Genomic DNA, 12,477 nt, shown 5'->3' on the forward strand with positions numbered 1-12,477 from the left:
ACAGTTGCAATCTTTAAAAGTAAGGCCTCAGAATGAAAAAGGCTAAACAACTCTCACAGCAGTTTCTCCAATGAAAAGCTGCTACATTGCATTGTGTCAATTAGTTATGGTTTCAGCCTGCATACGGGGATAAAGTGTGCCCCTGATGTTCCATTGCCACCTCATGTCACCCCCTCCCCTGCCCAGCCACTTGGCCCAAGGCTCCTCTTGATCACCTGTGTGGCCATGGGTCCCATGGGGCTGGGGAATGACTGCTCCGTCGGGAGCACCAGAGGTGGAAGCAAGATTTTACATAGAAATAGTAGGAAAATAGGGAGAGAGGCCCCTTCCTGTCTCCTCCAGCTGACTCCCCTGAAGGTGCCAGCTCCCCCATCATTTTCAGCACAGCCAGAGGCAGTTTCTTATGGCAGTCGAGTGCCACGGCGCAATTGTTGCTGCTGGCAAGTCCTTCCCGACAGCCGCCCTCCCAGGTGCTTCCTGACATCTGCCTGGCGCTTGCACTGCACCTCCGTCTCTCTGCCGTCCCCTCCTGTTGACTAAAAGCTGTCCTCACGGGGCCAGCCGCCTTTTGCTGACTTTGGTCCGTGTCTGGCTGCTTACTTGTCAGACCAGAGGCTGCTGACGACTAGGACCTGGCTGTTCATCCCGCTGCTTTGCTACTGGAAGGGACTAACTGGGAACAACGGGATGGTGTTTACAGCTGAGTCACTGCGTAAAACAGTGGCTGCACTTTCTGTGCACTAAGCGGAGAAAGCAGCAGATTTGGTTTTGGCCTCAAAGTCACAGCAAATTTTCAGGGATGCAAGGATTAAGAGTGAGTGATTTCACAATATAATATTGGCTTTGAGATTCATTTTAATACACAGAATAGCATATTAAAGTTTCCTGCAATTGATGTGTCTTTCTTTTGATGATTCATTTCAGGGACTATTATTTTTTTAACACAGTAGCATTCAAGTTAAAAAAGCATATGGCATTTAATAGAGTTTTTCTCTTCTTATGTTAATTTTTAAGGGTAATTTGTTTAAAGCTACAGGCTCTTGGGGGATTTAGGTGCTTCCAAAAAGCTGAAGCAATTAACAACTGTTTGAAATGTGATGTGCAACCTGTGGAACTGTGCACATTTAAATATGAGGAACTGAACGTGCCCTGCAGCCTGACCTGAATACAGCCCAGACCTGACCTCACCACCATGAGCAGCAGGATAAGTAGAAGATCTTATGAGCTATTCGCCATTAGAGATAGGATAAGTGCATGTCTGGAATCTTAGTTTACGCGACCTGTGATGAGGGCTGGAAGTTCAGGTGCCAGACTTTATACCCAACCAAGGCAAAAGCTCTGCCTTGCTGAACTTCTTGGGGGGCAATATCTGCCTTGAACGGAGCGGAAAACTGGGATGTCAGCTTTCCCAAGTGCCACACCAAGAGTTGTCACTTCTTGTCCGTCAGTGCCTACGCTGGCAATCTTTGCTGGGAGAGAAATACCACTGTGTAATACTCTGAGTATTGCGCATGCATAAGTCTTACAGGCAATGCTGTGCTTTACCAGCATAACAGAACTGACATTTCCCAGTATAAATGCACCGTGGCAGTGCTCTTTCCACCCCCAGTTCCCCTCAGAATAAACTACTGAAGAGAAGATTAAAGAAGGCCAAGAACCAGCATAGATTAAAATAAAACATCTCACCACAGCATTTTGTTTCCTTTCAAGTTACAAGGTAATGGTATGGCTATGTGGCAGTTGCAGACACCAGTAGCAGTCTGCGTGCAGCAGCACAGGGACCACGGCAGGATAATCCGCCTGGTCACACTATGATACCCCCAAACATATTACTGCCCTTGGGACTGAGTCTCCCCATCACCACTCTCCTCTGCTCTTGCACTGCTGTTTATCACAGCAAAGGCCTTCGTTCTGACTCACTTCCTATGAAGCTCTCAAATTGCTGCTGTATCTGCCCCTTGGAAATGTCAAGGGAAAGACAGATTGCTGTTATCTGAGCCTAATTGTCTCATTTGAAAGGTAGGTTAATGATGATACAGGTCCTGACTTTAATTACTGGCTACATCCATCTTGGAGTGGTTAATTCTTGGAAGCTCTCCAAGAAATTCACCCTACTGAGTATGTATAGGTGTAGGTCCTGGCAAAACAGGCTGACTTTCTGCTTCATTGGCAGGACCATCTCTTTCGTCTAGACACATACTTCTAACACCCTCCCATCCTCTGGCGTTTCTTTATTTTTCTTCTTACTGATAGACTAAGACAGCTCAGTATTTTTGTCATTGATTTATGTATGTGCATATACACCCAAGTCTGTGCACATTCCACATCCAGCAAAGCCTGAGAAAATGCAAGTTTTGCAGGACACTTTCCTGGAACAGGTGTCTTACATTAAGCCAAACTAAATAAATATGTGACATGTAATGAAATAAACGGCCCCAGAAGATAACACTCAGTCAGCTTTTCACATAAACAGTACCTTTTCTTATTAAGGACCTGCTGTTTATTCTAGCAGGAATTGCTTCATCAAAGTGAGACCAAGCGGCCAGCTATTATTTCTACCCAGCAGCAGTGAGACCCCCGATAGCCCAACCAGCCAACAAGGACCACGCTTCCTCTCACCCCAGGTGCTGCTGTGGAGGAACCCAGGCAGTGGTCATCCTCCCAACCCCCAAGGCGAGCATGATCATGATCTTACCTGTGCCATCTTCTAGATGTCCAAAGTTACAGATCTGGCTGATGTTGTGCACCCAGATCTGCATCTCCTCCTCAGTTTTGGCTACCAGGTAGAAGGTGCGGTAGGTGGTTCTCACAATAAAGACAAAGTTGTTCTGAAATTCCTTCTTGATGAAGTTGGGCCCCGAGTGCTTCAGCACTTCGCACTCATTGAGGTCGATGATCCGAATGGGCTTTTTGGAGTGGTTGTTCCTGTAGTACTCCAGCACATCTGGGTTGCCGCTCATGCGGCCTCTGCGCAGCACAAACCAGCGCTTCCGCCATGCCTGCAAATGGCACAAACACAGCCCTTTTAGTGCCAACCACGTAATATATCAATCAGACCACACATGCTTATTTTCTTCTAGGTTATATAGTTGTTTTAATAAGCTGGCCAAATTGTGACTTTGATTTGATGTACTTGCTATCAGCTTGCACTTGTGACAGGAAAAAAGGCAGAGGGTTGTCTCTTTGGAGGTCAAGAGGAGCAAGTCTTCTCCCCTCCTCTCAGCCTGCCAGCATGGGGTAATTGAAATGATCTGGTACTTCACTGTCTCATCTATAGAAGAGATTATAACATATTTTTCTCTGTGAAAGGAAAACATCTAGAACTGCACCCTGTGTTGTGGCACATGAACAATATCTGGCAACAAATGACTTTTGCCCAGCAAAGCCAAGGACTCCAGAAGACCTGGGCAGCTTCCCTTCAATGGTTTTCAGAGCTAATAAAAAGCTGTTAATCAGCTGACAGTTGCTTCTGAAAGCTCAAAGCAAACCTTAAAGGAGTTGTAGCGCTAAAAATGTTAAACAGAAAACTTCCAAACCTAACAGAAGAATGTCTGTTTACCCAGGCACTGCTTCAAGTGGCCATCAACCCAAACCAAACCTGGTAAGCACTGATGTCTTTTAGACCCTTGTGACTGAAGGTATGAGTCCCATATAGGCTTAAATGAAGTCCTGGCAGGACTAAGATGCATCATCATTTTGTAAAGCTACATGCAAGTTGCTAGGAACAAAATGACATATTTTCCCCTTTTTCCAGCAGCTGTTTTTGTTCATCAACAGTATAAGCGCCTCTGTGTTGATTACAGCTGTCACCAACACATTTACTCTGAGGGCCAGAAGAAATCCACCCCGAGCTCTGTTCCACAGAGAAAAGCTAAAATAAGACAGTAGGAGCTTCCCCCTTACCAAACTGCATAAAAACCGTGTTGGATAAATCCATGCCCAAACCAGCGAGTCCTGGGTGGCTGCCAGGGAGCAGCTGCCCTGGCTCCGATGGCAGCCGGGAGAGGTGCAGGGGCTCACCCACTGCCCAGGAGCCTGCAATAACTGTACGGCCACTGGCTGCTTTAGCTGCCTTCAGAAGAGTTAAAGTTCATTAAAGAACCATGTGAACAACCACCACAACCTCCCTATCCGCATCTTATTCAAGTGCTCTTTGCAAAAGGACTTGTCACAAGGACATAAATCTGGGTGATGGCTTGTGTTCAAGTTAAAAATCATGCTCGTTTTGCAGAGAGTGGATCTGTCTGTCAGTTTAAAGACAGCCAACCATTCGGCCTTCAGGCAAAATAACGAGTTCAGGATGTTTTCACTAAGATGTAAGAGCCCTTACTGGCACAGTTTAGGATCAATACAGGCACTACAGATCTTGCTGACTCTGAGTTCCCGTGGGCATGGTGATAGTTAAAATTATCAACAAAAACCAGCAACAATCATTTGTCAAGAAAAAGGTGGGGTTTTTTTCCTGCTCAAAAGAGACTTTCTTACAGTGCAGCAAGCTTTTCACAGTCTGTCGATATTCATCCAAAAATTTATCTAGAAGTAAGTTTGTTCAGCCTGGCAGTACCTTAATCTTTTTTGAAAGCAAAATGTTCTTCAAAAACAATATACAGGCACCAGAGAATGAAATATCACAGGGGGAAACCCTGCAAGGCTCAACAAGCACATGTAGATGTGGTACTTAGGCACATGGTTTGGAAGTGGTTTTTGTCAGGGTAGGTTAATGGTTGGACTTGATGATCTTAAAGGTCCCTTCCAACCTCAGTGATTCTATGATTCTATGTTGGCCTGTGTAAAGGAGGGGTTTTCATAGAGGGGGGTCACATCAGCAGTAAACAGGAAGCAGAGGTGAGGTGCAAAATGTATTGCACAAAGAAAATTAAGTCTTGCCCTCATGACCTGTTGAGGTTTGAAAGTGATTTGGTCTCTGTTCAAAGTAGCTAGAGATAACAGATGTCTGAGATCTCAGACGAGTCTAATGTTGTGAGAGCCAGGAAAAAAAGAACACACACACCCCCTCAAAGGAAATAGAAACAAAGGAAAAATGTTTAACAGAGAAAACACTTTCCTGACGAGCAAGCTTCAACAGTGGAATACAGCCCAGCAGGTATCTCACATGTATAGTCCCAGAAAGAGCTCACATCTCTGCCACCAGCAGTGTAAGTGCCATACAGGCCTAATGCATACCCCACAGATGCACCAGGACAGAAGGTGACATCCCCTCACACACTCTCACCCCTAAACATCAAAAGAGAAATGCTTCAGGAGGTCTAAGCCAAATGAGACCTGCTACTTTGCCTCCCAGAGAAGCAGGCTATGAAGGCAGAGAGGGGAAGGAGCCATCAGATCTTCCCCCCAACACTGCAAGACCATGTCTCATTCCTCTTCCCAAGGCTACCAGCCATGCTGCTTAAATACACCTGGCTCCTTCTGATGGAAATTGGATGGAAATAGCTGCACATGAGCAAGCGGAGGATGGGGATGGGATAGGACGGGAAGGGATGCCATGCCATGCCATGCCATGCCATGCCACGTGTGGAGTACTGTGTCCAGCTTTGGAGTCCTCAGCACAAGAAGGACATGGACCTGTTGGAGCAGGTCCAGAGGAGGGCCATAAAGATGATCAGATGCTGGAGCACTTCTGCTATGAAGATAGGCTGAGAGTTAGGGTTGTTCAGCCTGGAGAAGAGAAGGCTCTGGGGAGACCTTCTAGCAGCTTTCCAGTACCTAAAGGGGCCGCCTACAAGAAAGCTGGAGAGGGACTTCTCACAAGGTCATGTAGCGATAGGATGAGGGGTAGCAGCTTTAAACTGAAAGAAGGTAGATTTTGATTAGATATTAGGATGAAATTCTTTACTGTGAGGGTGGTGAGGCACTGGCCCAGGTTGCCCAGAGAAGCTGTGGCTGCCCCATCCCTGGAGTGTTCAAGGCTGGATGGGGCTTTGAGCAGCCTGGTCTAGTGGGAGGTGTCCCTGCCCAGGGCAGGGGGCTTGAAACCAGATGATCTTTAAGGTCCCTTCCAACTAAAACCATTCTATGATTCTATGATTTGATGACACCCTGCCTCACTGGCACCCATGCAGCTGTGGGGAGGTGGGACCCCAGCCCCGAGGGCAGGGCCAGCTCAGCACTACCTGCCCAGTGTCCAGTACAACACCCTTAGGCAGTACGGCCCAGTCCCCATTTCTTTAGCTTTTAATTTTCATGAGTCTAAAGGGGAAACTACAGTTTCAGCACAACCCGGGCAGCTGGTGAGAGGAAAGAGAAAACTGCAGCTGTCTTTTGCAGAAAAGCTCATAGTCCCTCCGTTCGGAGGTGAAGGCTGGCTTCAGCATGATGTGAGTGGCCATGGCTCTGCTGGCTTTGGTTTTGTACTAGCCGAGAAGCTGCCTGATAACCTGTTTCCCTGCAGATACGCAATTTGATCAGGCTTATCGTCTGGCTGGCGCTGTGAGGCTGGAGATGGAAAGGTGCCCGGTCAGTGCAGCTTATAATGGGAGAGGAGAGCAGGGCCGAGGTTGTGAGACAGTGAGAAAACACTGTCTATCATGGCTGGGCAGCCATGAAAACAGGGCTGAGGGGAAATAATGCCAAATGGCAGCCCAAATCTGCACTGCGCTTGGGAAGTGTGGGCCTCCCCTCTCCATCTCCAGCACGGCTCCCCTCTCTGTTTTCCTCAGGCTCGCAGTGGGGCCCGTGCAGGCAGCCAGCCCCCCAGCTGGCTGAAAATGGAGTAGATTTTTCTTGTGGGGGTAACACATGAGCTGTAGGAAAGATGCAGGAAGGAGGAGGTGCAGCAGAGAGGGACAGTGGAACTGCCCTTTGGTGATACTGCAGGCTCGGACAAGTCCTTGGTGGCTGCCGTTCATTGCCCCAAATATTAATGTGCTCTGAAATGGATGGTGTTATCTCACTGCGAGCTGTGGGGACCAGAGCAAATACCTGCCCGTGCCGCTGACCCACCACCAGACCTGGAGCCGAGGGGAAGGAGAGGGGCCGAGGGATGGCGGCCTTTCAGCAGGCAAAGCCTGAGTCAGCGTCGGCACGGGGGAATTGGTGCTCGCAGGCTCAGATCTTCACAGACAGACATTTAAGCACTCAGCCTCCCTGGGAATCAGTGGGGTGCCAGGGCAGGGTGGCAGCAGCCCAGGGTGATGGCGTAGCCTGGCCAACGAGGAGTTTGCCGGAGCTGCCCGGCCAGCTCGCCTGCTGCCCCATGCCAGGGCTGCTCCCTGCCTGCCACCAAAGGGACATGTGTCAGGGACCAAACCCAGCGGGAACCACCTCGTCCCACACTGGGAAATGGGGAGTGCTGCCAGCCCCGTGCCCTGGCACCCAGCCTGCCCCAGGCACCAGCACAGGGAGGGTGGGAGGGGACAGGACCAGGTCTTCCCTCGGTGCTTGCTGTTAACATCAGCTTTGTTGTACCATCAAACTGCATCCACACACACAGTACCTTTGCACCTTGCCACTCTGGGCTCCTTTTTTCCCCCTGCTCTCTCTAGGAGGAGAGTGGCATCAGCTACTGACACAGCCACCTGTGTGGATGGGGATGAAAGATGTCTTTTGCACCTCTTCTCCCATTTGACACATCCAATCCCACCACTGTCTCCCCACAATGGCACATCTCCATTCTGAAACTTTCAACAATATGTGCCTTTATTATCAAAATATTAGACTCTGAAACATTTTTGCTTATCCTCCAATGCTGAGTGTACCATGCGCCGAGTGTTTGAGACGCAGCTTGCCTGCAAATGATCACAAGCAGGTGTACCATTACTGATACACAGGGCTTGCCCTGCTCCATGGCATAAGCAAAGCAGGGGTTTTGGCACACCTTTCAGTACAAGCTTTTATCTCCAAGAGTCAAATATCCTCTCCTCATTTTCCTGGCATTTGCCTGCAATGAGCTACATGTCTCCTTTCCCCAGGGGAAGGGGATGCAGCACACTGGAGTCACTGGGAGCCCAGCTGTGGCAGACCTTGGCCAGACAAGACGGCGGCAGCAGCTTTTAGCTCGCAGGGACCCAGGCAGCCCCTGTACCACACAGTCCGCTCGGCCGGAGCAGGGGCCGGGGCTCCTCAGCCCTGGGATGGAGGCGCAGAGGGTGCCTGGCACCTGCAAGGCAGGCAGTCATGCCCCATGGCAGCTCCTCTCCAGTGCCCACCCCAGCCCCATGGCAGAGCATGGCAGGGTTTTACCTAGCTGTATGCTCTTGGTAGTTTTCCTTTTACAATTTACCAGTCACAAGGCTGCCTCCTCTGTCCCCTGTTACGGTTCTTTCTGCCATCCCTGGTTTTCTGTCTTTGCAGCATGACCTTCGCCTACAGACCAGGATGCAGAGTGGTGCGGTGTGTGCCTTCCTCCCCTTCCCATTGCTAAACAGAAGCTGTGCCTGTGCCGGCACCATGATGGCTGCGCTGTGCCAGCAGCCCGTGGTACAGTCAGGAGCTCTGCTCCCGACTCCCTCCAGCCCCGGGTGCGCACAAACAATCTGCACCTTGTGCTGCTGCAATACCTTCCTCCGCATGGTTTGTAAAGCACAGTCGCTGTTACCACGAGCCTATGCCCAGAATTTATTTCAGCGTATCAGAGCCAATAATATCTGACAATATTTAGTCTGGAGCCGCACACACTGCCAAATTTACAAGAGAATTTGGATCTATTTAAGGGTGAAAGATTGCGCTCCCATGGTTGAGATGAAGTAACCTATATACTTAAATAGGAACTGATTCTTGGAATTCAGCCTAGGCTCCTCACTTACACTATAGAAAAGATCTTCGCACCCAGAAGAAATATTACATTTATTTGGGGGCCTCTTGAAATTATCTCTTTCTTGATGAAGGAATGATACGATGCTGATGTGTTTACATGTCCTCCAAAGCTTTGTTGGCATTAGAGAGAAGGCTTTATCAGAAAAGCACAACTACAATCAGACAAGAGCCAACATAAATCTAGAACAATTTTCATCTGCCCTTCATAAGTGGAATAGTTTGGTGCCAAAAGGAAGAAAGAATTTGCAGCAGCGTTGGTCAGACGCCAGTACGTTGCTCTGTGCAACACAAGCTATCAGTGTTTTCTTCTTGCTCCTGAATTTTTAACTTTGGGAATTCCAAAGCCACTTGTGAAGGGAAGAGGCATAGCTCTGTTTCCATTTCAGTAGGGTTTCTAAGAAAGCGATCGCTACTTCCACAATCTGACGCCTCTGCTTCTGCTGAATAAGTGGTGTGAGGTTTAAAAAGGGCTGCTATTACATGCGAACATTTGCTCCGCTGCAGCAATGTCAGATAAGACAGGCCACAAGCAAACCTATTGCGTGCTGAGAAAACAGCTAGCTGGTAAGCAAGGCCAGAGCGGGAGGTGAGCGCCCGCGTGGGAAAGGTTTAACCAAGGACCTTCACCGCTTACCTTCTGTCTGAGGACAATGTTTCCATTTGTATGTACAAAATATCCAGTACCTGAGGTCTAAATAATTAATTAGAGCACATACAAGCTAAATGAGGTAAATTGGCCTGAAATATAATTTGTCCTGTGGGTTTTTGATTTTTTTCTGGTTTTAATAATGAAAGATGGAATAGCCAACAAACTTGAAATTCCTTACCAGCTAAATTAATGCTCACGACTCCCCCATGAGGATAATCTTCATTTTACAGAATGCAGAGAAGGGGATGGCAAGGGGGACTGGAATGACCAGCAGGTGTGTACCAATTCCTCACACACCAAGGTGCCCTTGCAGCTGGGCAAGGGACAAGTGCTCGTCCCCAGGCCTGCTGTGGGTCTGACACTGAAAGAAGAGCCCGGGAGCTCAGTGATGGGCAGGACTGTGAAAGGTTTGAACATTTGGGATTACTCTCCTCCCGCAAACTCCCTTGGAAAGAAAAAGCAGCAAATCCCACAAGAGAAGGGTCTGGTGTGGCTTCCCTGCCGCGGCTGACTGAGGGCTGGCACTGCGTGCACAGGGCTCCTCCTGCTACTCACTGCTGCCGCCAGCCCCCAGGCATCCCTGGGGCTAGTGAAATAGCAGAGCTGCAGGATAATAGTCCCACAGAAGTGCCAGCACTTGGGACACAAGTTTTCAAAGCTTGTCTTTTTTTTAAACATATTTTGGGTGAAAAAAATTAGGCGGAACTTTATAGCATTTCCTATAAATTACTTAAAAGAGGAAGTTAAAATTCATATGTAGACAGGTTTGTAAGCAGCTGATGTCTAAGCCTATTAAGACCATACAAGTTAAGAGAGTTCCCCCTGCCTGCACAGAGCGGAAGGTGTTGGAACTGCAGAGTATGGTCCCTGCAAGGAAGGAGGAAGGAGTCAGGCCCAGCTCCCATCAAGCATCCTCACGTTCAAAGAGCCGAGGACATTGTTGGGAGCTCTTCATGCCACTCCTTAAAGAGAAACGGGCCAGCCCCATGCAGCTCGAGCTCCTTGGACTGTGAGACCCTTGCAGAAGGGCTCACTCCTCCTGCTCAGTAGCCTGCCTTGCTGGCTAACAGCGCTCGATTAACTCACTTGCAGAAATCTGAGATGAAAAAGACCTCTTAAACCACCCAGCCTGTCCCCCAGCTGGAGTTATGGTTTTGCTATTTCAGTTGTGGCTGTTGGTCTGAAGCTCCCATCAGCTCTGCATAATAAATCTCTCCCTAATGAGGCTGCCTGCGTGTCCCTTCCAGTATGTCCCCATGCAGCGCTCTGGAATCAGCTGAGTTCATTGCCCATCACCCACTGGTTTAACACTTCTCTTGGATTTTGTCTCCCTTGCTGTCTGGTTTCCCTTATTTTCTACTCAGATCTCACAAACTTCTTCAGCAGTGAGAGGCTGAAACTCATGGTTTATGGCTGGGAAAGAAAAATCAAAAAATACTCAATTTCAGAGAGAAATACTCCTCCTCCTTTAAGGCCTGGCGCTGCCTCCACAGGCATGTAATTCTGTTTAGCCTAGGGAATAGAAGGAGAATTTTTTTGCAGTAGTTTTTCTCCCTTTACCTGGGTGCCTGGAAGCTGACGTGCATTCCCATGGGTGCTGGAAAGGAATCAGCTCTCCCTTCCCCTGCCTGTTCGTGGCCACTACAGCACTGTTTTCTCAAGGTTGGGGCTCAGCTATGGCATGGAAAAGCTCTGAGCTAAGCAGTGTTCTCATACAAAACAATGTTCAACACAGACTAGCACAAATGGTCTGGCTTACCTTGTGCAAAGGACCATCATACAAGGAGTTCAGGACAGAATACAGTCTAACACTGTATTCCATCTGCTAAGTTGTGAGTCATTTATTGAGTCACTTGTCTTTCAGATTGTGCTAGTTTCAGTATGACTAAATGAATCTTGTTTCAAGAAAGTCAGCATGAGTCTTCCTCGGAGGAGATGCAACGGGTACATAGTAGAAGGGGAAATACCTTCATCCTTTCAAGGTGATACAGATACATTAATTGACTAAAAACACTAACCAAAAAATTTCCTGCACTGTAAGTGCAATGAAAGCTTTGTAATAAAGCATCTAAGATGACGTCCTGTAGAAGCAGAGAGGTTTCCTTTGTTTCTGTTTCTCACAAAAAGAAATCTGTGGTTTGTGAAGTAAAAATGACACACACTAAAAGAAAGGAGAAAAAGTCCCAGAGTCATATGTTGCCTACTAACCTACACACATTCCCATTGACTGGCCTACATCCTAATCCGTAATATTTATGGTGCTTTACAAATTCAAACATCTGCAATAGAATGAGTCACTGCTATTTAATGAACATGCAGATTCTTTGTAAAGCTAACGGGTTCATTTGGGCATGAAGGGTCAAAGTCATAGAGACTTAAAAACTTGGGAGTTCCAAGTTCTTAAAAACCTTATGGAAGATAAGAAAACAAGTTCTGAAAGTAAAATTAATAATAACACCACTGCATTTTGGGGAGGGACAGAGGGAGGAGGCAGATGCTTGGATGAAGAAATATCATTTCACTCATGTCCCCCATCCTTTAGTAAGAGCAGTAAATAAAGGAGAACTGTGCTTCTCACAAACACTTTGATTAGAGGTTTCCTCAGAGGACGCTGGCAAGGTGACAGAGTATCCCCTTGCTCCTCATGCAAGTAGGAGTTGCTGGACAAGACACTGCTGGCTGAAGGGGAGCAGCAGGGCTGTCCTCTCCTCGCTTTCCCCATGGCTCCTGGCAGGTTGGTCTCAAGGGGCTCTCCTGCAGAGAAGAAATGCCAGTGCTGTGGTCAAGCCACGCGGATGGGTCCCTGAGCTTTGCAGGGGAAGGTGCTGATGGTGCATCTCATCCCACAAGATCTTGCTATGGGGAAGGATTCATAGAATCATAGAATCATAGAATCATAGACTGGTTTAGGTTGGAAGGGATCTTAAAGATCCTCTAGTTCCAACCCCCCCTGCCACGGGCAGGGACATGTTCCACTGGACCAGGTTACTGAAAGTCCCATCCAACCTGGTCTTGAACACTTCCAGGGATGGGGCAGCCACAACTTCCCTGGGCAA

General features: G+C 48.1%; 1 protein-coding gene across 1 annotated transcript in view; it reads right to left on the reverse strand.

The window, feature by feature from the left end:
• GAB3 (GRB2 associated binding protein 3) overlaps positions 1 to 12,477 on the reverse strand; it is a 67,543-nt gene that overhangs the window by 16,322 nt on the left and 38,744 nt on the right. Inside the window, 1 exon segment of the mRNA XM_074600334.1 lies at positions 2,696 to 2,999. Within this exon segment, the coding sequence (XP_074456435.1) occupies positions 2,696 to 2,999 (304 nt within the window).

This window comes from Larus michahellis, chromosome 9 (genome assembly GCF_964199755.1).
Source record: "Larus michahellis chromosome 9, bLarMic1.1, whole genome shotgun sequence".
Lineage (NCBI taxonomy): Eukaryota > Metazoa > Chordata > Aves > Charadriiformes > Laridae > Larus > Larus michahellis.